The following is a 25788-nucleotide window of genomic DNA, read 5'->3' on the forward strand; positions in this document are numbered from 1 at the left end:
GTTTAGAGCAATCACAAACAAGTTGCTTTTAAATGGAATTGTGTTACTAAACTGTCATTCAACTATTAAATCATGCTGACACTATTGACTGTTGAAGGCCACATCTGTGGCAACTGCTGGTCTTAATTTTCTAAAACTCTGCATGGGCCTTTGTTATGAGATAATGAACTGCTTTTTTTTATGGCAATGAATATAGCTGTCTGTATCCTTGGTATAGTTAGTTATATAGCTGGTGTTATAGTAGCTTGGGGAGAGAAATATCACAACTGAGATAACATCTCCCAACCCAACACCACACTGCCTCCTCCCCAGTCCCTCAGCTCAAACCACTTGGCAACACTCTCATTCCCAGTCCCTCGGCTCAAACCACTAGGCCACACTGCCTCCTCCCCACCCCCTCAGCTCAAACCACAAGGTCACACTGCCTCCTCCCCAGTCCCTCAGCTCAAACCACTAGGCCACACTGCCTCCACCCCAGTCCATCAGCTCAAACCACAAGGTCACACTGCCTCCTCCCCAGTCCCTCAGCTCAAACCACTAGGTCACACTACCTCCTCCCCAGTCCCTTAGCTCAAACCACTAGGCCACACTGCCTCCTCCCCAGCCCCTCAGCTGTCCCTAAGCTCTAAGAAATGACTCTTCATGTTTATTACATACCCACCCCACATAGTTTCCAGTAATTGCCACCCTGTGCAGCCCCCTGACACACGTAGGTTTTTGCTGTACTGACCTCATGAAGAATGTGTTCATGCAGCCTGCATTCTGTCACTCAGTCTTGGGACTGGGTCAGGTTGATGAGGGAGGTGTTTACAGTGAGCCTCCAAACACTCACTGATAGAAGCTCTATTTATAGGCTGTGTGGACCAGCAGGGGTTCAGTGTGCTGTGTCAATTTTCACTGAGATAATACAATAGAAAAATGTGTGGTTGCTTATGACTGGCTGCTTACTTAAAGTGCTGGGTTTCCCAAATAAAACCATGGTAAATGTGCAGTTTACTGTGTCTAAAACAGATATCAAACTGCATTTTAATCATAAACATTCCTCAAGTAACTCATGAGGGTCAAAACTAGGTTTAAACAGCAAACAAAGTGTCAGCGAAAGAGAAAATCTGAGGACTGCCGAGAGAAAACACAATCCCCTGTCTTTAATAAGGCAGAGTGATTTGAGAAGGACTCCCTTGAGCTCCCAATGACAACATTTCTGCTTTCACCTAATTCCCTCCAGAACACAACACATTTAATCTGCACTCTTTATAAACATTACCAGCACTATTCCCAAAGGAGAAAAGCTTCCTTATCACCCAACTCCTACAATAAGCAGCTGACAGGTCTTCAAAATTCCTTTCAGGAGGATTCCCTGAAAAGCATTTAGAGTATGAGAAAATGAAATGCCATCTATAAAGTTTACCACAGTCATTCTGCAGTTTTGCCCATGCTTTTCCTAAGGTTATAGTATGCATTTACCATAGTTTAACCAGGTTTGTCATGTTTTTAATATGCTTTACCATACCTCTTTGGGTGTTACAATGCTTGTCTATGCTTGACCATGTTTCCAATAGGATTTAATACAAATTGTTATGTATTTACTATGGTAAACTTTGGTAGAGGCACGTCTGAAACTACTGATTACTGCTATTCCAATATCTGAATGATCCTCACTGACGTGGATATAGTGAAGAACTGTGTATTTCCACTAACATATATTGGTAGAACTCTCTTTCTTTCACAGGTGATCTGGTGACTTGTAATAACAGTGGTGGGGGATACTGTATGTATTTTACTGACTGAATCTTTGTTTCCTTTTTTTATTTTTGCAGGAAGAATGCAGCTGAAGTGAAATGCTCGCTTGTGAAAGGTAGGTTTATATATAAGAAAATCTTAGTGTTGTAATCTATGCATTGTTAACTCTTGCTGGGAATGAAATCCCTACGAAGGGGATATAGTGGAGGCGGTTGTAGGTTCGTGTGTCACACGGCACAGAGTTGTTCATTCAGTATGTCTGGAAAACCACCTATCCAGTTGTCATGAAACTTGGTATTAACATAATTTAACACCAGTGATTGAGTGGGTGCCATTCCGAGGTTACAGGCAGGTGTCTATCCGTCAGTACATCTGTCCATCTGTATGTCACATTGCATTGTCTGTGTAACCGCTTATTACATTGTCATGAAACCTGGTCAGTCTTATACTATACTTTTAACTACGCTAATGACCACTGGTTTTCCCCTAGGGGTGATTTATTGACCCTCTTATAAACATTGCTTAATACAAGAAAAATATATTAGAAATATTATTAAGATTGGGCACCATTTAAATAGAGCCCATTTTCCACTCAGAAATGATCTCCGGCCATAATTATGCATAACATATTGATATAAAAAGTCATTTTTATACTACTGAAGTGGGGCAGTTTTAACAGCCAAACTAAAGCCATAGTGCTGTTATCAGCTGTGAATTCCAACAGAACTGTCACGTAACTTCGATTAGTGCATTTCTGTGCTTCATACCCCTCACAATCGTTCTGATGCATGACCTCCTGTGACCTTTCTCCAGGGTGTCAGAGTTCAGGGGGAAAGATGCAGGGCTGTTGCCGTGGAAACCTGCCTCTCTCGGAGTCGGAGCTGATCTCGTACCCTGTGGAGAGGGTCATCCCTGGAGATCTCAGCAAGGTCCCCCTCACGGGTAAGGACCTCAGATAGTGGACTAGACCCCTGCCTATGAAAGCTGTGCGACAAGTAAAGGACTGTTACAGTCTCTCTCTCTCTGCCTCTTCAATTACCTCATTAGCATAACCCTTTCTTTATTCCCAGAAAGCAATCCTGAAAGAGGCCTTCTAATTACTTTCCAGTAAAGGACACAGACACGAGACTCACACACACAGGGGCTTGTTCTGTGTAAAAAGGAACAAACCAGCTATAAATAAACAGTGCCCTGATAAATAGGACAGGAGGCTAACGACAAAACAATTAGGACTTTTTTTTTTTTCCCCGCTGCTGTAATTAAAATTACAAGCCCTCTATGACTTCCTATTTGATACGAGGACAAGGGTCTATTATGAGTCGACTCAGGAAGACCCTGAACCTTTGTGAAAGCAGAGGAGGCTTTTCTGTGTGTGCTGGACAAAAAAACAAAACTTCTGAATGTTCATTTACATGAAGAGGCGTGAGCGCATGAAGAGAAGCTGAAGATGAGGCAGCTGGGTGGTTTATTTATTACTTGTTTTTTTAAGTAAGCTGACTTTTGCTAAATAACTTCTGTCCGGTGAAAAATAACATTTTTGATTGAGTTTTATAAGATGCTTTTTAACTCGCATGTAGATATTAATATTTCTATCAATTTTTCCAGCATTCATGTGTCCCCACAAGCACACTCTGTACAGTAAGGTTAGATTAGGTTGTTAATACTGTTGTGGTTATGGTGATTTACTTTCATGATTCAGACTTAGGACTTGATGACTAGTCTAACTGCCCTGTATAAAAAAGCCCTAATGTTATCTGTTTATTTAATTGTGTGTTTCACCATACAACTCTCAGCCAAGTGACATTAAACATGACATCTGGTGTTACACTAGATTCTACATGCTTTACCTTCTAGAGAGTCTGTCACTGCTTTACTTCCTAGGTCATTATTTTCTCCCCAACAGTGACTTCGGGGTCAAAGCATCCTAACTGGCTGCAAAGCATGTCAGTCATAAGAAGAAGCAGTCGGTCGGTTATGAAAAGGGGTGGAGACAATTTCACTTCCTTAATACAAATACGTGTTTGCTGAAGTATGTGTTTCTTTCAAAAGTGCTCATTTGAGACCTATTCAGTGAATGGATGTGAATAATTTAGTTAGCTTCATTTGAATGACCTCTAAGCCCTGCTTGTTCCTTCTCTTCTGTAGACTATGCAGAGCCGGATCTGATTGCCGGGGGCAAGGCTGGACAGAAAACAGGGTCCACGTTCCGGCCGGCAACTGATGAGGGCTACACCATCCCTCTGATCCTCAACCACTACGACGTTCCGGGGCAATTCCATGAGTACGCCGAGCCTCTGCCGGCAGAGCCTGAGTACGCCACCCCCTTCACCGAGCCGCCACCGGACCCCGGTGGGGGCGGGGCCAAGAAGAACATCTGTGTGGTCAAAGTGGTGCCCCCCTGCCAGGGCACAGGACTCAACATCACAGGCAGCTCACAGCTAGCCCGATATGACTGTCCTGCGCAGAGATCACTGTTCACGGAAGGGAATCCCCTATACAACATTCCCCAAACTGCTGCAGACGGGGCAAGGAAAGCCAGTGTAGTTTATGCCGAACCGCAGGCCAGAGACTCTTTGAACCACATGTACCACGAGCCATTGTGATTGTGGAGGACAATCAGAAGTGCCTTATGGGTAGATTTAAACATAAATACAGCTTTGTGGTCGACATTATTTCATCGTTCTAAGCACTATTCAAAAGTTCTAAAACGCCACTCAATTGCTGGTATAGCGGTATATATTCATGTATATATTATATTATATTCACAACGGACATCGATTTCCATGGCTTGTTTGCACATCACGCTATAACTGGGAGCAGGGAGCCTTGAATTGCTTCCAGAGAAACTAATGTTGGTGATTCTCAAATGGCCGGTTGCCTCTGTGGTCTGTTTAGTAGTTGGATGAACTTTGGAAACCACTGGACCGTTATAGTAAGTCGTATCTGATAATTCATAGGTCAAATGTTGGGTGTATGAGGTGTTACCTGAAGTCAGTATGTGGAGTGACATGTCATCTTACTAAATCTTACAATGCAGTGGTTCTGTATTAAGGGGAAAGGTAGCACAAAGGCATGGGTAAAATGGTACCAGAGTGTAGAATGTCCTATTGACATATCAATGGCGTTATAATGAATGGTACAGTATAAAGCAAAACAGTACATTACAGTATCACAACACTGTGCAATATAAACGCATAACAAAGTTGTTATCGAATGGGTATGTATAGAGAGAAAGACCCATCGGATTAGGGAGAATGGCTGGATAATCATGTTAATGAGAACTCATTACATGCATTTGGTCTGTTCGTTAGGGTGTTCCAAAAAGAATGAATACTGAGGGAAAATACAAAAAAATGTTCGAGGTATTTGTTCTGTGAAAAGGTGACAATGTATCACGAACGACCTAATGAGGATACCAGATTAGGTGTAAATGAACCAACTCTAGATTATACAGCCGCTTTTCCATAGCAACCTTCTTACAGTATATTTGAACCCCCTCTGTGGCACGAACAAGGGACCAGCCTTGGAAGAATGAACAGAGTCTTCCTGCTCCCATCACTGCTTGCGTTTTATATTTGGTCCAAATCCACTGTGTTACCGCTGATGCTGTTGTGTGTGTCTTCAGTACATAATAAAAGGAAATGTGCCTTACACCGTATTGTAAAATTACTAATGAAGGTTTATCTGTTAAATATGTAAGTGCACCCCCTCGTGAGGGCATTTTATGTAATTAACTCGTGCTTCTGTTTCCGACACTGCAAAATGAATTGCTTTTCTCTCTGGGACTATACATGTCACAAGCTTCTAACAAAAGTATTTATATTTAATAAATAAGTGTCTGCATTAAAAATCCAGGTGAAACTATAAGAAGTCAAGTATGCAAACATTTGGCTCGTGCCTTCTTGAGTGTAATATAGGGGGCTAAGAGTGGATGATAAAAGTTGATAAATGTAGACTGTGACAGACGGACACTATCGGTGCAAAAGGGTATCCGTTTTTTGAACGAGGACTCCAAAACCAAGCAAAGAATATAAATATTTTCAGCACTATAAGTGGGGGACCAGTGAAGACACTTTTTTTTCTACTGAACTTTTTGAATATCTTACTCTTTTCTGCTGTTGGAGGGTATACTGACACATTGAATTCAATTTGAATTGTGGCTCAGCTGTCCTTTACAGAAGAACACGTTACTGGCACAGTATTTCAGCATGCCAGCTGGTTTTAAAGCAGAAAAAGTGGAGTTTAATAACAGTTTTATCTGGGACTCTGAAATTCTGGTTTGTGTAAAGCCACATTTTTTATATATTGAATTGTGTTTTCACAAGATTTTAAGTTCACTGCATGCCATTGTTAAATCATCCATTGCATCTTATTATGGGATGTGCCATCTTACAGCAATGTTTTAATCAAATGATGAACAAAAAGTATTTTAAAAAATGACTGGATGTGTGGCTTTATTTCATGCTGGTATCCCACGATCATTTCCCGTTTTATACTAAAATAAATGTTATTTATATCTGTAGTATTTCACGTATAATTGCACAGTTTCTGTTTTCTGGGAAAATGCAGGGCATCCTTTGGTTTCATATACAAGTCCTTGCGTTTGTCTCATAGTAAAGGGTCCCAGTGGTTGAAGAGACATGTAAATTCAGGGCGTGGAGGCCAAGGTGTTTATAAGTATGTGTTATACACCCACATGGTAAGCTGTGGCATTGTTAGAAGACCACACTGAAGCTTTGTAATTGGATTTCTAATAGATGGTTTGCTTTCTCTTCGACTCTTCTAAAATAGTCTCATTCCACAGGTTACAGTGCACATTCTAAAAATAAATAAATAACCCTGATCAATGAACCGATCAAGGAATCGTGATACTTAATTTATATGATACATCTGTATCATAATAGAGGTCTGTACCGTTTGTACTGTGATACAAGAACAAAAGCACGACTTAGATCATAGCAATGTTGATGGAATCATGGGATACCGCCACCGTTTAAAATCCAGTGTCGAATATGCATATCATTTTTGTGTATGCTGACACCTTGTGGTTGCGATCAGAATTGCACCAAATATTGAACATAGCCGTAATAGTCATATAGTCAAGACATATTAGAAACAAGTGCAAACTATGTGCTCTAAATTTAAACAAATTTGTGAATGTTTAAATAGTTAGTAACAACATATTTTAAAAAATAGCTGTACTGGCAGCATATTTTGGTACGCCTTTTCAAATTAATGTAGTAGCAAGTCCACTGCAAAAACAAGGTTTTTAACGAAGGTAAAATAAGGACAGCATATAAAAATAACACAAGAATCAGACTACCTTCACTTGAGCTATACTGGCACGGAACACTTATGTTTTTAGTATATACTTTACTACTGTTTAACATGTCATCTATTTTTAACCAATGATTGAGGGCGTCAAGACCAATGATCATCGACAGCCCAGTTTTATAAAGATTGTGCTTCCGAAATCTCTTGATATCGATTCCGCAGAGATAGGGCAAGAACCCACCCCGTCCCTGTGCTAAACACAGCACAAGCCCTTTTTAACGATCCCTTCTCAAAGACAGGTGTGCACACACTGAGACACCTTCACACAGTGTGGTGACTACAGCACACCCCTTAGATGTCACGTCACATTAAACCATCGTTTCAAATAATAAACATTATTCGCATCATTTGCGTTTTAAGTTGTATTCTGACCGTGCAACTCTGTATTACACTTCGTTTTTGGTAAAAATGTAACAGACCATTCGAATGCAAATGAGTAAGAATCATGGGATACCTCGTCATGAACTGGAAGTCATGTGACACTGTCTTGAAAAAAAGACGTCTAGCAGAATACAAGTTGCTTGCTTTGTTTTATAACGAATATGTTTCATTTTGATTTATTATGATGTTATTTTAACATCTATACTTTCCATTATTTGTGCTTGGAATTACTTTGTACCGTAAACACCTAGTGTATGTTTTTTTCGGTTTATGTTTTTCTGAACTTCTAAATTTACAGGTGGGCTGACACACCGGACGTTGTGATGCTAGTTCACAAGTAAAAATGTACATAATTATAAAACTAAAGAATTTTACCAACACGTATTTACACATTTTTACACTGGACCCAAGTCTGTTTGAAATAGGGTATTGTCATAACACTGTTAATTGCCATTGCAATACCTTATCCAACCGCACTAACGTTATTTGTCCTAGCAACAGCATTGAGGAGAATAAATATATGCAGCAGTATGCACATTATTAGAACACCCCATTGCTGCTTTCTGTAGTTTTGGTTTCTTGTGCATGTGAAATCAACTGAAAATCTCAGAAAATTGTCAAATTGAATTGATGATTTCAATAGTCCACACATGCAATTCATTTAAAATAGTAAGAGAAAGGGAATACAGCCACAAATGTTAAAGTGCATGAGACCTTTTTGAAGTTGTTTAAGATGCCTAATTAAAGGACAAAGTGGTCAAACATTTTCACACAGGAGTGCCATTGTTTCTATATCACTGATTACTTCTCACACCCAGTGGTTTTCATGAAGGTAGGTATATAAAGGATATAAATGATACATTTGCACACTGCTGTAACTGGCATCAATACAATATATATATATATATATATATATATATATATATATATATATATATATATATATATATATATATATATATAGGTTTATCAAAAAAAGCAAATATATGATGAAAAGGGGTGCAAAGGGTTACAGACACCACATAATCATACTATAAAATCAAGCATTTGGGGGATGGTGTAGCCTTTGTCCTGATTAGAGACCACAAAACACAAGTTATTACAAAAAATGTTTGGGAGACATTTTGTAACTTGGGGCTGCTGTAACTAGCATAGTGTATTTCCAAAACTGTAGTGCACTCAAGCGCGAAATTATTTCTGAAGGTGAGGGTACACGAAGCCATTTCAGTTAGGTTTCAGGCCACTGCACGGCACACCAGGGGAGACTAAGGGTTTTGATACAGCAACGTTGCCTCAAACTAGGTCTCCCGGAACCAGGTTTGAAGCCACTGTGCCTGAAATAAAAACAAACACTAAATATAAAAAAGAGATACGAATTTTGCAAACACTCCCTAGTGTGGACAGTCCTTTGAAACAGTTAGCTACAACTTTGGAGGCAAAAACTAATTATATAGCATCAAATTCATGAAAACAAATGCTAAAATCAGATGAATTTCCACATCTTCGTATCGCTGTATAGCAATAAAACCCCAACTTAATACTATTTATAATTTTCGTTTTTAAAAAACAAACGATTTGCTTTTTTCTAACACATAAACAGACAACTTGTTTTGCTCACTTTTTGTTTGCGACGCCAACCAATCAGAGCGGCTCCTGGCTGGGGGGGGGGGGTCAAATCTTACCGGAAGCGCTAACGCGCAGAAGGAAGTTCTCGCGGAGACACAAAGCTGAGTCCTCGGTGGTGTCGTTTGTCTTTGGAGCCTTAAAAACAACCACATAAATCTGACCCAAACCATGGGGAGATAGAGATTAAAATCTAAGGTAAATCCTATTTAAATTTAACACGATGTCCATAACCGTTGCTGGTTTGAAATGCGCCTGAAAATATACTTTTTATGAAGTGTCCGAAATGAGCAGATTCTTGTGTTCTTGTGTAAATCCATCACGGGGCAGGATAAATTAGCCTGCTATTCATTAGTAGAACGCACGGGTAAATTATTACATGAATCCTGTGATTGCATGCTTTGTATTGTCCCGCGTATTCTGAATTTAATTTATTCGAGACGTATTTAAATGCAGCTGTGCTAAACAAATTAGTCCACACGCTTTTGTAACACGTAATAAATTAGCTTAGGGAGCGCCATAGATAAAATAAATAAATAAAAAATAAAGGTTGCTTTTATATATATATATATATATATATATATATATATATATATATATATATATATATATATATATATAACCTGAAATAGCAGTTCTTGTATTTTTGTAATTACGTGTTTTGTTTAAATCTTTGTAATACTGTAGTAGAAAATTAATAACTAGCTTATTGCTATCCCTCGTTTTCATTTGTGACAGGTTACGGGGAAACTAGAGACTAACCAAGTGGAATATATCAGGCTGTCAAAAAGCAATACGGTATTAGGTTTCAACGAATATCCACAAAGCATAGTTTGTAGGCTAATACAATATGTTTTTATTTTGCTATAAGCAGATTGTTGAGGACAGGCACAGTGACATTTTGTTTTGGAAAAAAAAGCCCACACTGCTCCATTTTGCAACCTATTACAGATTATAATTTGAGGCTCTACATTTCAAAGCGTACCAATAAAAGTTCTGTCCTCCATGCTTGCATTTACACTGGAGACACTGCAAACCTGCAAAGAGGTCTAAGACAAATTGCTGGAGTGTAGTGAAGGGAAATAGTCGCAGACAAAAGTATTGGCACCCTATACTTAATAGAACACATGTTAAATACAAGCATTAATGAACATTAGCCACTAATATGACAAACTATACAATTTATGTTACAGTCTTAAAGCACTGAAGTGAAAAACAGATTTCTCTTATCAGTACTGACATTTTAAAGAGAGGTAACTGCAAGATACCTTATTCAATTAAACCCCCTCGTGCTTGTAAATCACTTTGTTCATAATACCCTGACATTAACTGAACTGTTTCAAGTGTACTGGCTTGCTACAGTAGCACTGCACTGTGCCTGTTGGGGCTGAGGAGTGCAGTGGAAGTAACATGTGCTGTTTGTTTTCAGGTAGCATGTGGAAATGGCCTCTCCTATTACTGGGTCTGCAGCTGTAGCTGATGTTAGAGATCTAGACTCTCAGATAGCAGTAAGTAGCTGTGTGAGCTGGCTTTGGCTGGCATGCACAAACTACACTGGAGGCCACAAATATTGCATTCTATATTATTTTACCATCAAAATATTGTTGACCTCTTGGAATTGGTACTTTGTTAGGTGTATTGGTATTGAATAATCCAGTACTGAATTATAATTTATTAAAATACAGTGCAAAGTTTGCCAAAATGAAGACTGTGACATTTAACAAACGCTGCCAATGGACCGACCAGCTGTTTTAAATGGCATGCTTTAAATGAGTCTTGGTAGGTCCTCCATTGACCTTGAGCACAGTATTGTTGAAACACAAATCTGTTCAGTGTGACTTGCAGGTTGATGTAATGTGTGTGGCCACCACTGTACCGTAGACCAGGGTCTGCTTTGCTGTAGAATAGTTCAGATACATTCAATAAAAGACTGCAACCTGCACAGACTTATCTGGCAACGTGTCATTTTGCTTGTAACTTATTTTTATTTGTATTTCTTGCACCAACTTTGTGTTTCTTACTTGCAGCCCACTCTTGTGTGTGGAGGAAATGTCTTTGCAAATTTGATTGTATGTAGTATATTATGGCCATTTAAAGGGGGTATTTCTCTGTCGCATTTTAGCTAATGCTAATTCTCAGCTATGTTTAAACAGCACAAACAGACCATTAAACTTTTGCTTAAAAACATTTCAAATACTTTTTTGTAGATGGATACATAAGTGAAATATTTGTCTTCAGTTTATGCAAAATGTGAGAAATAATTGCTGCTGGCAAATCCTTAGCATGGTAGTCCTTTGGTTTGAAATAAATGCATGTATATGCACACACACAACCCCTAAACTGAGACTTTAGTGTGTTTGTGTAATATTGTGTGTTCAGAAAGTCCAATGTTTTGTACAGTAGAAGCGAAACGATAATGTGTAGAAACTTGTGTCATAGACCCAGAGCAGAGTAGCACTAATCTTGCACTGTCCACAGTGATTGGGGTCTGTCAAACAGACTTTGGAGACTGCTTATTGATGTAATTACGTTATTTGGTTCTGAACGGGAACTGTTGCAAAAATGGTTGGAGGTGGAGGGATTACCTTTAATCACTGTCAAACAGTCTTTTCAGAAGACTAGCAGTTCCATCTTTACAAATCGGCATTCATTTAAGGTAGCTTGACATGCATGTAAACCCCACACAATTTTCAGAGTTGTATTTGAATAAATAAATAAAGCAATCCCCCTATTAGATTTGTGATGTGTGTAGAGTATGGAATTTTTGCACGATAAGCGAGAACTAGATCCAATACAGTGTGAGTGAAAGGTGTTTATTTTAGATCTAAACTGCATCAGATATTAATACCATGGTCCTTAACTGTTTCTCAGGGGTGATTTCTTGCCTCATTCAACAATACAGAGCAAATAGGTCAGTGATAGGTTTAAGAGTTTTAGACCACCTAACGCCAGTCTGGGGCACTGGTTAATCTCTGGCTCACAGGTAAGAACCACCAACACTTCATGCAGCACCGGCTTCATTGAAAGTCTGTCAAAATAATGTAATTGTCTTATGCAGTCGTCGGTAATCTGGGTGTAGTTGCTTCACTTAGACAATTACATTGTTCCAAAAATTGGTGGTAAAATGCTGGCCAAAAAACAAAACAATCTGCACTCTGGACTTCTAGACTGCCTGCAGTGGATGTCTGGGTCGGGTACTGACTTAGCCACCTCAGCCTTTTACCTGCTTGAGTGCACGGTTGACACCTTCGTTGTTTGTTTTTCTCTGTGCAGCTGATTGGTCCTGGTCCCCACAACCCCAAGCAGCTTCAGGATCTCGAGAAACTCAATGATCTGAAGGCTAAAGCTCAGCAGATTATGAACCAATACCAGCCACAGGCTTTGATCAACCTCAACTTCTCATCGACTGTGAAAGCAGAGCCTGCCAGCACCCCCCCTCTCTCCACCAGCATGGCCAACAACACAGCAGCAGCGGCGGCGGCGGTGGCGACTGCAGCAGTGGTGAAGATTCCAGGGACCCCTGGCCCTGCAGGCAGGCTCAGCCCTGAGGGCTCACAGGTACACTGCTGTCCAAATTAGATATTTTGTTTATATTTTTCATAGAACTGTCACTAATTTATCCGTAAGGAAACCTATACTAGGAGGGGTTGGATAAACGTGTGCTGGCTAACTCCAGAACTGGATTGAGGTTTTTTAGTTTATTTACTATACAAATACTACTTTTGTTTTAAATATTGTAGTTTTTGCAAACTTATCACAGTAAATGTAGGAATCCACTTTAATTTACCAATGGGTTATTTTAGAAGCTTCTCCGTGACTCATTTGCTATCTATTATGCATTTTACTTTTAGGTGTTTGGTATTGTTTGTGAATGTGGCATTTTGAATGACCTGTTTATTTATACATGTCCCATGATGATGCCTGCAGGGAGCTTCTATATCTCTACTGTTCAACACCTGCACATTAAAAAGCAGTTGGCAAATGCAGAGCATTGTTAAATCTCTTGTGAAATTGCACAGGTGCTGAGTAAGAAGAAACTGCAGGACCTGGTGAGAGAGATCGACCCCAATGAGCAGCTGGATGAGGATGTGGAGGAGGTAGCCAATCCTGGGTTATCCTTGCTAATAGCACATTACTACCCTGCGGCAATCAACAGGAAATAAATGGAACTTCGTATTCTTAATATATTATCCCAAATCGACCAGCTTAGAATTTAGACTGTGACACATAAACCAGATGTATTGACGATTTCTGAAACTTGGTTTTCCCCCAGAGTTGCCGATGCCCAGGTTGAATAATTTATTTATTTGGCAGACGCCTTTATCCAAGGCGACTTACAAGAGGGATGGGGGAGTAGCTCTGTTTATCAAACATGTTTCAGAATTCTTGCTATGACCCTGAAAGACACTTCACCCTCTTGAATCTGCACATGCAAAACTCAAATTAGGTACAAATAAGGAATTACTAGTTGTCTGTCTCTACAGAGCTTCCTCTACTTATCCATATACCTTCTGAAAATAGTCTCTTAAAATCAGGTAGTCTTAATAAAGGAAGACATTTTCGAAGTCTTTAATGCAAATTCAGTGACAAACATTGTGACTATAATGTAGTATTTTTAAATTCAGCACTGTTGAGTGTATAGTTATGGATTGACTGATTAGAAAGCGCTTGAGCCCAAAGTCCTCCGTGTCTCTCTCGGTAGATGCTGTTGCAGATTGCAGATGACTTCATTGAAAGTGTGGTGACAGCAGCATGCCAGCTCGCTCGCCACCGCAAATCCAGCACCCTGGAGGTGAAAGACGTACAGCTGCACCTGGGTAAGCATGGGCACTGTTGAAAAAAGTAGTAGTAAAGAAGACCTTTTTAAAACCCTGGTCATTTTTAACTTGTCATAGAGATCACATTCAGAGGACACATTCAGAAGCTGAATGGAGACACATTTAGAACACAAAGTAGAAGGCACCCTTTCAGATAGTATGGTGGGTGTATAGAACGACACCAGGTCCTGTTGCTGCTAATTTATTTTAAACCTTAATGAGCATTTTGGATGCAGTTCTGAGATCTAGCTTTTTTGGAACTGATCAAGCATCTGAGTCAAAAGGCTTTCTTTCATTCTCGTGTTTTATGCTGCTTTCTTTTTCTCTACAGAGTTGCTGAAGGAGACTTGGAACTTTAATTTATTCTAAACTAGAAAAATATATACAATCTTTCTGTATCGAAAGGCAACATCTATTAAATTGGTGTTTTAAAATATAAAATAACAAGATGGCACTAGAATATAGGCAATCCCCATTTATTCAGAGTCAAATCATACATTATAACATGATGGTCATGTGATGTAAATGTGTTGGTGGGTTTGAGTTCTCATGCCTAACATGTCTTTGCTGCTTCCCCTGCAGAGCGCCAGTGGAACATGTGGATCCCAGGCTTTGGATCTGATGAAATCAGACCCTACAAGAAGGCTTGCACTACAGAGGCTCACAAACAGGTGGGGTGTTGTTTTACTGTCATGCCTGAAATCACTGAGCATTTTCTTTTAGCAGTGCCACATGTAAACATGCTGCTTATTCATTTACACACGCACACAAGAACGGTCATGAATATTGCATGTCCTTACATTTTGCATATCAATGGCAAGGTTAAAACACACCATACATTTCATTTGTGTAAAAAAAAAAAAAAAAAAACATTCTGCAAACTTCTAGTACTCAAAAAACACAAAGTTTACACATGGCCTGTGCACAATGAAATATTGTAAAATTATGCATAACTGGAAATCCAAGTTTAGGGTAACAATGTATTACACTGCCACTGTACATCTAAGACTGACTGTAGACGGAAATGACCACTAATTAGAAACAAAGTGTTGGTTATTCTAAATCCAGTATGTTCTTGGTTTCTTTCAGAGAATGGCACTGATCCGTAAAACAACCAAAAAGTAATGGACTTGAAGCAGCTGGACGAGATCTTTAAACTTTTTTTTTTTTTTTTTAAGGGGGTGTGTCGGGGCAGCGTGGGACTGAGTTTAGGGTATTAACCTCTGTCACAAAGGGTCTTTTTAAACTTTAGGCTTCATGGAATTTGTTCACTGATCTGTCTTTCACAAAAGCCTTCACTTGTATACTAAAATACAACATTAGCTGCTGACAGCTCCTGTTAAGCCAGTCTCTTACTCTTACTCCTTTGACCCCCTTTCTTTAATTAAAGTGCACCATTAATATTGTCATTACTTAAGCTGTAACAACTTGGGTGTGCTTCAGATTAATCAGTGTTGTTCTTTTTCTAAAACATGGGTTTACTTATACTTGCACATTTGAATAAATGGATTTGATTAGTAGGGTCTGATGTGTGGAAAGAATTTAGCTTATTTTATCATCTGATGGAATGTGCTGGAAATAACAAGCAAAGGGTCTGGCACATGGTGGGAGTGTTGCTTGGTTGTAGGAATGTCAGGGCATCAGTAGGGGGTGCCAAGGCTTACATGCAATCCTTGCTAACAATGCAAGCATTTGTTGGCTTGCCTTGTATGCTTATAACAGGCATTTTTACATTGTTTCCCAATTGTTGTTTTTTCTATTCATAGGTTCCCATGCACCCCCTACCCCTCTACCCTTAAGGAAAAGCCAGGACATCTAGCTTATGTAATGTGTGTTTACTGCTTGTAAAGATTACTCTACAACAAGATGTCTGCCTTGGTGGCAAAAGTCTGTGGAATCCTGCTTTTCAAGCATCTATTTGTAGTACCAGAAAAACATGGCAAAGTTACCCCTGAATTGGCAGGTCATGAAGGGGACTGAACATTTGACAGCATAAGGGAAGTAGCTGCTTATTCAAGGGGCTTCTGTCATTAACTTGTATTGAAAAAATCTTGTTGTAAGAAGAGTTATGAACAGACAAATGCATATACATCAAAGCCATTCAAATTAATATACAGTAACTTATTTTGATTGTGTGTGTGTGTGGCTACATTGCATGCATTTTGCTAATGGTTTTCTTTAGATGAAGGCTCATTCATTGCTCCTAAAGATCTGTGCATCAGAGAGCTGCTTTTGAAATGCTCGGTAAGGCTGTAGCTTGCACGTCTCGAAGCTGAAACTCGTGCCTCGATAATAAACCCAGTGAATGAATTCCATGCACCCTGAAGAGTTGGAAGTAGACTGTCCTTGTGACACTGGCAAACAAGCAGTCAGTCCTATGTACTGTGTGTTCTTCAGAGGAGCTTCACCAGTATAACAACGATGAATGATTCCACTAAAACTAAAATAATAATAAAAACAGATAAAGATTAAAAAAATAATACAAAAAATATTAGTGGGATTTTAAAGAATTTGTTATTTTGCAGGTCTGGTGGTGAACTGGGCTTTAGAGGGAGGGAGGTGGGCGGGAGTCTATTAGCGGGAAGGACGGTAACCTTTTTCACTTTGTACGGCAGTGTTTATAGTGGCAGTGTTTGTTTTTCCATGAATAAAATAAGATTCACCTTTCACTGGCTTGTCTGTTTTTTGGGCTGTAGCAGCATAGTAGTATTAGCATTAAGACATGTGGAATACTTTTGATTCAATCCAGAAGTCATCCTGTAAATGCACTAAATGCGAATAGGGATTTATTTAATTCTGTATTTTTTTTTTAATTTTTTTTTATTTTTTTAGAAGAGAAAAACACCTGTTTAAAAAAAAAAAAAAAAAAAAAGAACCAAATTCAAGGTCTTTTCATTTTATAACATTAACAAGATTTTCAAAAATAAGCAAAATAATATAATATTTTCTAAAAACTGTTGTGCATTGTATCAAGATACTGTACACAACATACTGTACATAAACCAGCAGAACACAGTGAAAGAAAATTAAGATAATTCTGTTTCAAGCCAGTTTCAATGAACAAAACACTGCATGATATATTCCTATGTCGTGGGCTGTCAAAGCTTCCTTCATAGTTGAAGCTTGTCAACTAAGAAACAGGTTCTCAGATGCAGCATGTTAGCAGCAAGAAACAACTTTATAACGAGTGTCTTCAGTGAATCACTCTAAATAAAAGGAACTCACATATTTGGTGCTGTGCTTGACAAGTTCAGATACTACACCTGGGACTAAAGCGTGAGATGCTTCAGTGTATGAAAAGTATTATATGACTAAAGATGTATTATAACTATATAAAGCTGAGGATGCATCCTCCTGGCAATAAGGATATTGTGGAGGTGCCTGTACAGTGTATGTTAAAAGCTGCTTATCAGTCATTAACCTTGCTCTGGACATGTCTTTACAGACATACATATGTCACACATGTATTGTACAGACTTTCATAGAAAGAACCACACATTCAATTGTGATCATTATTTTTTTACCATAATTTATTGAGGGTATCTGAATCTTGGGCTATATGTCATTCACTTACATTTATTTAGTTTTCATGATGCTTATAGTTCAGCCATGGCAGTGAATGTATGTTACTGAAAATAATTTGACACAAAAGACAAGAAGAGTGTCTTGACCTCTCGTCAATATGTCCTACTGCTTCCATATGATTAAGTGTTTAAAATATTTTATGCTCATACTCATCAATGATGTAGCTTGGTTGCCCATATTCTTCTGTAATATAGGTTTCATTTTTTATTGGCATTTGTTTTGTGTTTGTTGCTATTGCTTAGTGCTGCACCATTAAGTCTTTCTTGCAAAGTCACCCATAGAAAAAAATGCTATAGCAAAATAATATAGTTTCATCACTATAGTAATTTTCTATAGTATGCTAGTGGAAACAGAAACCCTCTCACCCATTTTTAGGAATATATACCAAAATAAGAGTAATTTTCTTCTTAAGATTTGACTGAGCCCTGTATTTCAATCCAGTAAAATTCAAAATGGATCTTTAGGTATTTTGACCCCAGGAATAAACTTTGATAATTTTAAGCAACAAAAACAAAAACCACACAAAACCAAAACAGCACATCTTAAATGCAGCAGTGTGTGTAATGTGTATGTACTTCCACATCAATGCAGCATTGCTCTGCAGTTCAGATTTCCACAAACAAAATCCACTATTTACACAGAAGACGTTAGCCAAACATGATTGATTAAGTGTTTATATTTTCAGCAGAAACAATGACACGAAGGCAAAGTGACCCCGGCAGAGAAATTCACTAGAACTCATTCCTTTCACCTCTGGAGAACTCGGTTCATGTGGTGGTCTTGCACTCCATGCACGGTTAGCAATCTCCGAATGAGAGAGGACCAGGGCTGAATGGCAGGCAGGGGGTGATCTGGTCAGAACTAAGGTGCATTCTGGGAGAGCTGTGAGGGGAAGCTCTCATGGTGTCTTGACTATACGCAATTGCAATTGCACCTTTCATGAGCACTAAATTCACAAATGCCAGAAAAAATCTTTTAAGTACGGCAAGACATGTCTAGGTGCTTTCATGAGGATCTTTCCAAAGGCAGTTGCCAGGGAATTGGAAGAGTTAGCAGGAGCATGTGCTGCTCACTGCAGGCTCAGCCTCCTTGCGGGGTTTGAGTCCCTGTGCCTGCGCTGCCCCAGACTTCACCCCGTCCCAGCCCTCGCGCACAGCCACCTCCCCGCTCTGCAGCGCCTGGTAGACGGTTCTGCAGAGCAGCTCGAATGCCTGCACTACGTTGTTGTTGGTTTTGGCCGAGGTCTCGATGTATGGCAGGCCCAGCGACTCAGCCAGGCTCTCTCCTTCCTTGCGGGACACAGTCCGCTCGGCCTCCAGGTCACTCTTGTGTCCCGCCAGCACAAACAGCACCCTGTGTGGCTGCACCCGCTCCGACACCTCCTGGTACCACTCCCGCACATGATCGAATGAGTCTCGGTTTGTCATGTCAAACAGCAGGAGCCCACCCACTGAGTTCCGGTAATAGGAGCGTGTCACCGACCTGCAATCACAAAAACAACAGACTTCCGTTCAGTCCCCTGTAATGCTTCTTTGTTCTGTGTTATACAAATGAAGTTCCTTCAACCTGTCTTTGTAGCTCAATTGTTTAAGCCCTGGGATTAGTCTGGTTCATCAGACTCTCTCCAGGGCCACAATCTCCTATTGGTAATGTAGGGACCAGAACTGTGCACAGTATTGCAGTCTCACCAGAGCATCATACCACCTTATCATAACCTCCTTTGATTTGTACTCTACACTTTAGACTATATACCCAAGCATTCTGTTTGTCTTTTTAATTGCTTTCCCACACTGACTGGTTGCTTACAGAGATAGGTCTAAACGCTAAGGTTTGATTGGACGTTTTATTTTGTTTTCCTGATAGACTTTTTGAGATCAAGCTGACTCTTGTCATGTCCCAAATAACAGCATCAGATTGACGTACAGGACTGTCTGGTAAATATAAACGGGTTGGATAGTGCAGCAAGCTAATTCAATAGGTTTTTTTCAGGTCTCGCTTGGTCAAGCTCAGATCACAAGAGAGGCAATCTTAACTGATAACCCATCACATAAACACTCCAACACGAGTCACAGGAAGAGCAGAGATTGGTTACTGAGAAGGAAGGCGTGATTGGTCTGGGAGTTTGAGTTTGTGTAAAAATCCCAATAGAAACACCCCAGTAACCAATTACTGCTTTTCCTGAGTTTCTGACGTTCCTACAATTGATTTTAATTAGAAGTGCAGAAATGTAATACAAAAGATGTTTTGTTCAATAATTGTGTTAGCTTTAAAAAAAAAATATATATATATATATATATATATATATATATATATATAGAATATGTGTATTTCATGTAGGAAAATGTGATACCTACAAAGTGATGGTAATTATTTTGTTAATTTGCTTTGGTTTGTTGTTTTTTAAACTGTTTTTCAGATGATTTGAAGCTAAATTAAATTAAAATAAAAATGGGCCAATAATTTACAGGACATGAAGCTCTAACAGTTCTGGCTGTGGAGGCAACAGAAAAAATCTATTTGAATACATTTGAATAGGCCAGTTTTGTTTTGATAACGTGCTTGGCTTTCCATTAAAGGTGTACAGTGTTCTAGCTAGCTATGAAACATCCAACAGTTATTAATCGTCACCCTCTGCTGATCTTGTTGAAGTTTTTGCACTGTTAAAATGTTTTGGAAAATTCTTCAGCAGTTTCTCTTGAAGGGACAGTGTTGCACGGGGACAGGTTAATGTGTACTTATAAAATCAGTCATGAGCTTTGAAATGAGTCGTATTTCTGAGAGCTCTTCTGAGGCTACAGCTTTCAACTTCTTTTAAAAAGTGATCAGTGATGACATGAGACAGAAAATGATATCCAAAGTGAATCTAAACAACCGTTATTAAAAAACACATGAGAACCTAACCATTAAGGGTTTGTCAAAATTGTTTTCCTGATAGACTTTTTGAGATCAAGCTGACTCTTGTCATGTCCCAAATAACAGCATCAGATTGACGTACAGGACTGTCTGGTAAATATAAACGGGTTGGATAGTGCAGCAAGCTAATTCAATAGGTTTTTTTCAGGTCTCGCTTGGTCAAGCTCAGATCACAAGCGAGGCAATCTTAACTGATAACCCATCACATAAACACTCCAACACGAGTCACAGGAAGAGCAGAGATTGGTTACTGAGAAGGAAGGCGTGATTGGTCTGGGAGTTTGAGTTTGTGTAAAAATCCCAATAGAAACACCCCAGTAACCAATTACTGCTTTTCCTGAGTTTCCGACGTTCCTACAATTGATTTTAATTAGAAGTACAGAAATGTAATACAAAAGATGTTTTGTTCAATAATTGTGTTAGCTTTAAAATATATATATATACAGAATATGTGTATTTCATGTAGGAAAATGTGATACCTACAAAGTGATGGTAATTATTTTGTTAATTTGCTTTGGTTTGTTGTTTTTTAAACTGTTTTTCAGATGATTTGAAGCTAAATTAAATTAAAATAAAAATGGGCCAATAATTTACAGGACATGAAGCTCCAACAGTTCTGGCTGTGGAGGCAACAGAAAAAATCTATTTGAATACATTTGAATAGGCCAGTTTTGTTTTGATAACGTGCTTGGCTTTCCATTAAAGGTGTACAGTGTTCTAGCTAGCTATGAAACATCCAACAGTTATTAATCGTCACCCTCTGCTGATCTTGTTGAAGTTTTTGCACTGTTAAAATGTTTTGGAAAATTCTTCAGCAGTTTCTCTTGAAGGGACAGTGTTGCACGGGGACAGGTTAATGTGTACTTATAAAATCAGTCATGAGCTTTGAAATGAGTCGTATTTCTGAGAGCTCTTCTGAGGCTACAGCTTTCAACTTCTTTTAAAAAGTGATCAGTGATGACATGAGACAGAAAATGATATCCAAAGTGAATCTAAACAACCGTTATTAAAAAACATATGAGAACCTAACCATTAAGGAATGATATCCAAAGTGAATCTAAACAACCATTATAAATTACACATGAGAACCTAACCATGAAGGGTTTGTTAAAATGCCAGTACATCGTATCGCGTGAGTAGATCACATTATGAAGTTAAAAACAAAACTCTTTAATGTTTAGTACGGTACTCCCTCGTTACACCACCAACTACAGGACAGCTACCAAACTGGCACTATAGTGAAGGTGGCAGTATAAAGCTGTGTGTGGTGATGTAAATCGTGTTTAATTATGTTTGATTGTTTGAATGGAAAAGTGTGGAATGTGGCTAAGGTGGTGATTGGATACTTGACTGTCAATCACCCCTAGCCACAGGGCATAAAAGAGAACAAAGGAGTGGTGTTAGTTAATGTTGGTGAAGGATAGTGTTAGTGTTTTGATGTGTGTTGTGCATTGTGTGGATTGAAGGGCGTATGTTGTTTTTGTCGGTTTTGTAAACCATTTATCTTGGCCACTGCCCTGTTTTGTCTGTTAGGGTGTTTAGTTTTGTTGTTAGTTTTCGTAAATAAAGTGTGCATTAGCACTTAAACCTGCAGCTTCTTGTATCTGAGTCTCTCTCCCTGATGGAAACAGCCTTTCCAGTGACACTATTCTTTGACACAGTATAACAAGGACATTAAAAATCCAGCAGACTGAAAAATGCACGCTAGCAATCTTATATAGCAATTTTCCAGCACAACACTGCCAGTGGTGTGTTCCGTACAGTCCACAACATGGAAGATAACATGCCAGTGATTAAGCAGTCATTTCTGCATTTGAATTGGTTATGAGGATCTTGCTGGTGGTAAAGTGAAGGAGAGTGGAATGTATTTGTGAACAGTTGCTTGGTGTAACAGGGCGAAGGCTGGGTGTGAACCCCACACACAGCAAGTGAGCATCTTAGCCCCTATGCAAACAAGCCTGGATCTCGTCTGCATGAGGGTCGCGGTATAACAGGGGACAATAGCATTGGTTTATATTGGTGCACATCAGTTCAGAAGGATAATATGTTGGAATGTGAAGGTGGCATTATAATGAAGGCAGTATAACAAGGGAGGACTGCAGTAGTACAATCTTTTTTTAATATGCAAGTTAAAACATTGTGTGTGAATGGTGTCTCATTATAACAGAAACTGCACAAGATCCCTTATAGCAAAAAGAGACACCCTACACACAATGTATTGTCTTACTGAATATATTGGATAAATAAGATAACTGATATTTTACAAAGGAAAACACTTAATTATTTGAAGATAATGGTTAAAAAAATGACATTTGAACACTACCTAGTGTAAGGGATTAATGGTTAAAACACAAACCTAAGGTTAAACAGACTACCTAATGTTATCTTAGGTAAGGTAGTCCAAGATTTGTGTTAATTGGGGTCTGTGAAACCACCCTTGAAAGAAGCAGCTATCAGTTGTTTGGTTTTCTCCAGTGGAAGGTTTGTACCATTTTGATCAAAGTAAGAAGTTACACAACTAGCAGGTAACCCCTCATTTTCCTAACTTCCCCTTCATGCTCCAAAGATTACTGTGTATCATCATTGTTTTTCTCTTTGTATACATTTTTTTTGCCGATAATGATAAAATCAGCGAGCTTGTGATCAAAAGCAGAACTAGTTCTGTAAAAGAGCTATTCCAAGTAACTAGAATAACAGAAGTATAAAGAAAATTACTGCAATCTATAATTTACCTGCTCTGTCTTGCATCTAGTACACGTTTCTTGCTTTTTCGTACCGTTCCAATTGTCTTTACCCTGTTTTCTCTCCATTTTGAAATGCCCAATTAAAACGTGACCTCACCACTACAGTCCATTGAAGATCAGCAGAACTGCAAAGGGCAATGCAGCCAAGAATGGCACCTCAGTGAGACCAGGATTCAAACCAGTGAGCTCCAGATCACATGACTCACACTCCACTGTTACAATTGCATCTCAGAAGGTGTGCCTTTGCCTTTGCTTGAAAATAAAGGACACTTTATTGTGCTGGTATTTGGTACATGAAAATAAGTTTCAAGCAGTTGACTCTGTGATCTAAGCTCATAAATTATGTTAGGTTTTACTTTTTGGATTTTGGGGGTCTGTTCAAAATCCTCAAATATCTGTGGAGCTCCACTTTAGTTCCTAAGAAATCACCAGGAACCACAGAGTTACTATATCCCTTCCTATTACTAAAGTCTGCAGCAACAAAAAATGAAACTTAATAGAATTATTTGAAAAAGACTTCTAGTGAAACGCTTGTCAAAGTTTCTTTCAGTATACATATTCTACCGTTCAGTGTTTTATAGTTATGGATGTCCTTTTAGAAGTTTACCAAAGTGTAATAAAGCATAGTAAAGCTCTGTAAAAAATAATGAAGTATGGTAAAGCATATTAATAAACATGGTGAACCATAGAAAATGCATATGGTAAAACTGCAGAAATACAGTGCAAAAAATACTGTGGTAAACCTTTATAAGGGTGAACTATTATACAAGTACAGTAGGTCACTAATGTTTGTAAACTAGTTAGGCTGCTGCTGCTGCTGGATCTAAATACTTGGCTGCTGTTTAGATTATTAAGATATGCCTGTTTCTCGGTGTACAAACCTCTGTGTGGTTTTGGAGGATAAACTCCAAGCCCTTTTTAGTACAGTTACCATTATGAAAGCAGTGTTTAAAAGAAGAGTCTTTTAAATCATCAGGAAGTTTCGTGACTCAGTAAGCAGTACCCACCTGAACCTCTCCTGCCCAGCTGTATCCCAGAACTGCAGCTTGATCCTGACTCCAGGCTCCACTTCAAAGAACTGAACATAGAAATCCACTCCCACAGTCTGGTTTATGAAGTCGATGAAGACGTCTTCCGTGTAGCGCTTCAATAGGGAAGACTTCCCAACAGTGGAGTCTCCCAGCAAGATGATCCGGAACTGGTACTGCCACTGGGGATCCATGGTATTCCCGGCTGGAGAGTGAAGATTCCTAAAGAAATTCCTGGGAACTGTTTTGTTCTCTCCAACAGCTGCCAAAGCAACGCCCTTTGATGAGTGTGTGTGAGTGTGTGCGAGGGGGAGGCTGGTGTCAGTGTGGTATGTTCTCTAGTACTTGTTGAAACACAGAAGTACATTGCAGTGTACTGCAAAGAGGGAAGGGTTTGTTTATAGCCTCAGGGCTGCAGTGTTTCGAACCATCGCTTCTGCCAGCTTTCTGTTTCCTGTTTCTGGATGTTTGGGAGAGGAAAGATAAGAAAGTAAACATTCTTTGAAAAATGTACTGCTGTAAAGTAAAAGCAAGGGAAGTAAAAGCATCCAGAAAGGGGTGTAACTAAACTAGATGACTAGGAACCATATTTTCAAAGTGTTTCCCCTGTTCTTTAATTAACTTTTTGAAAGGAGAACTAATCATGTATATTTTACCAAATGGAATCAAGAAAATGAGGAAATAGTGTTTAAACTTACCCCAGTAAACTATTAAAAGGATTAGTCAGAAAAGGATTTGTTTAGGTTTTTGCACCACTTAATATTTTTTCAAATAGGTAAAAACTACAGCTTCTACAGACCCAACTGGGTGTACCTGGGAGCTGTTGGTTACAAATTATATAACAATATTTATTTTCATTTTCTGAAAGAAATGAAACTATGTACAACCCACATAAAAAATACTATAGATTACTAGTGTATATTCTTTAAGCGGTTCTGCTATAGTAAACTAGTGTTATGGTCGCTCTTTTTCCATAGTTTACCATACTAAAAGCATAGCAAGCATTTTGAAAACAAGGCAATAGGTGGAAAGACCAGAGAGGTATGGTAAAGCAGGATAAACTATGGTAAAAACAAACCATAGCCATGGGAATATCATTGGAAAACTGCTAAATGCAAATTTACTGTGGTAACCTTTTACAAAGGACTATCCGATTAGTTTAACTGTACTCTAGAGGAACTGGGAGGTTCTGTGTAAATATGTGTGATAAGTTAAGGGTGATCAGATGGGAACTGAATAAGAAATCCATGTGAAGTTCCATTTCATGAAATAAGATTTATTTTCTCACACCACATATCACAACCGTCTCAATGGTTACAAAGACAACATAGCATCACATCATACAAAAAACATCTGCTTAAAAAACAAGTAAAAACGAATCCACCTTTTTATTAATATGTGTATCCCCTTCCCTTCTTAAAGCACTGTCTGAAAAGAGCGTTTCTCTCTCCTCAACCATCACCAATGCAGAAAGCCCCCGACACTGGCGAGTGTTTTGAATTTTTTGTCCCTTGTAAAACCCACATTTGGACGGTTCATCTGCTGTGGGGCCTTGTATTATTATCATGCGGAGTTGTTTATTTGTGTGTAACTCACGCAGAACCATTGTGTTTATCCTACTAG

General features: G+C 38.9%; 3 protein-coding genes and 1 non-coding gene across 4 annotated transcripts in view; 2 read left to right on the forward strand and 2 right to left on the reverse strand.

The window, feature by feature from the left end:
• LOC117413160 (discoidin, CUB and LCCL domain-containing protein 1-like) overlaps nucleotides 1–6505 on the forward strand; it is a 36462-nt gene extending 29957 nt beyond the window's left edge. Inside the window, exons 13-15 of the mRNA XM_034021945.3 lie at nucleotides 1818–1855; nucleotides 2554–2682; nucleotides 3886–6505. Coding sequence (XP_033877836.1) covers nucleotides 1818–1855; nucleotides 2554–2682; nucleotides 3886–4343 — 625 coding nt within the window. The 3' untranslated portion in view covers nucleotides 4344–6505. The remainder of the gene's footprint in view (nucleotides 1–1817; nucleotides 1856–2553; nucleotides 2683–3885) is intronic.
• Nucleotides 6506–7154: 649 nt separating this feature from the next.
• Nucleotides 7155–7291, reverse strand: LOC117413535 (U11 spliceosomal RNA). The gene has a single exon (XR_004546076.3). It is a non-coding gene; the product is annotated as a U11 spliceosomal RNA (small nuclear RNA).
• A 1845-nt stretch (nucleotides 7292–9136) lies between these two features.
• LOC131699724 (transcription initiation factor TFIID subunit 12-like) lies at nucleotides 9137–16564 on the forward strand. Its single transcript, XM_058997657.1, has 6 exons — nucleotides 9137–9276; nucleotides 12352–12636; nucleotides 13098–13175; nucleotides 13781–13895; nucleotides 14478–14566; nucleotides 14985–16564. Exons 2-6 carry the CDS (start codon nucleotides 12436–12438, stop codon nucleotides 15018–15020), a joined length of 519 nt encoding a protein of 172 aa, XP_058853640.1. The 5' UTR covers nucleotides 9137–9276; nucleotides 12352–12435; the 3' UTR covers nucleotides 15021–16564.
• Nucleotides 16565–16882: 318 nt separating this feature from the next.
• LOC131699723 (ras-related protein Rab-39B-like) lies at nucleotides 16883–24721 on the reverse strand. The gene is made up of 2 exons (XM_058997656.1): nucleotides 24145–24721; nucleotides 16883–18962 (listed from the first exon to the last, which is right to left on the reverse strand). The coding sequence occupies exons 1-2, from the start codon at nucleotides 24357–24359 to the stop codon at nucleotides 18530–18532; spliced, it is 648 nt and encodes a 215-aa protein (XP_058853639.1). The 5' UTR covers nucleotides 24360–24721; the 3' UTR covers nucleotides 16883–18529.
• Between the last annotated feature and the right edge of the window lie 1067 nt (nucleotides 24722–25788).

The sequence above is a fragment of the Acipenser ruthenus genome, chromosome 23, assembly GCF_902713425.1.
Source record: "Acipenser ruthenus chromosome 23, fAciRut3.2 maternal haplotype, whole genome shotgun sequence".
Taxonomy (NCBI): domain Eukaryota; kingdom Metazoa; phylum Chordata; class Actinopteri; order Acipenseriformes; family Acipenseridae; genus Acipenser; species Acipenser ruthenus.

What these genes read in the sequence shown, in the direction of transcription:
- LOC131699723 (XM_058997656.1), bottom strand. Translation starts at nt 24,359, where the DNA reads ATGGATCCCCAGTGGCAGTACCAGTTCCGGATCATCTTGCTGGGAGAC. An exon ending in GCTGGGCAGGAGAGGTTCAG is followed by an intron (nt 18,963 to 24,144) that starts GTGGGTACTGCT and finishes TTGTGATTGCAG; the next exon opens with GTCGGTGACACGCTCCTATT.
- LOC131699724 (XM_058997657.1), top strand. Translation starts at nt 12,436, where the DNA reads ATGAACCAATACCAGCCACAGGCTTTGATCAACCTCAACTTCTCATCG. An exon ending in TCAGCCCTGAGGGCTCACAG is followed by an intron (nt 12,637 to 13,097) that starts GTACACTGCTGT and finishes GAAATTGCACAG; the next exon opens with GTGCTGAGTAAGAAGAAACT. An exon ending in AGACGTACAGCTGCACCTGG is followed by an intron (nt 13,896 to 14,477) that starts GTAAGCATGGGC and finishes CTTCCCCTGCAG; the next exon opens with AGCGCCAGTGGAACATGTGG.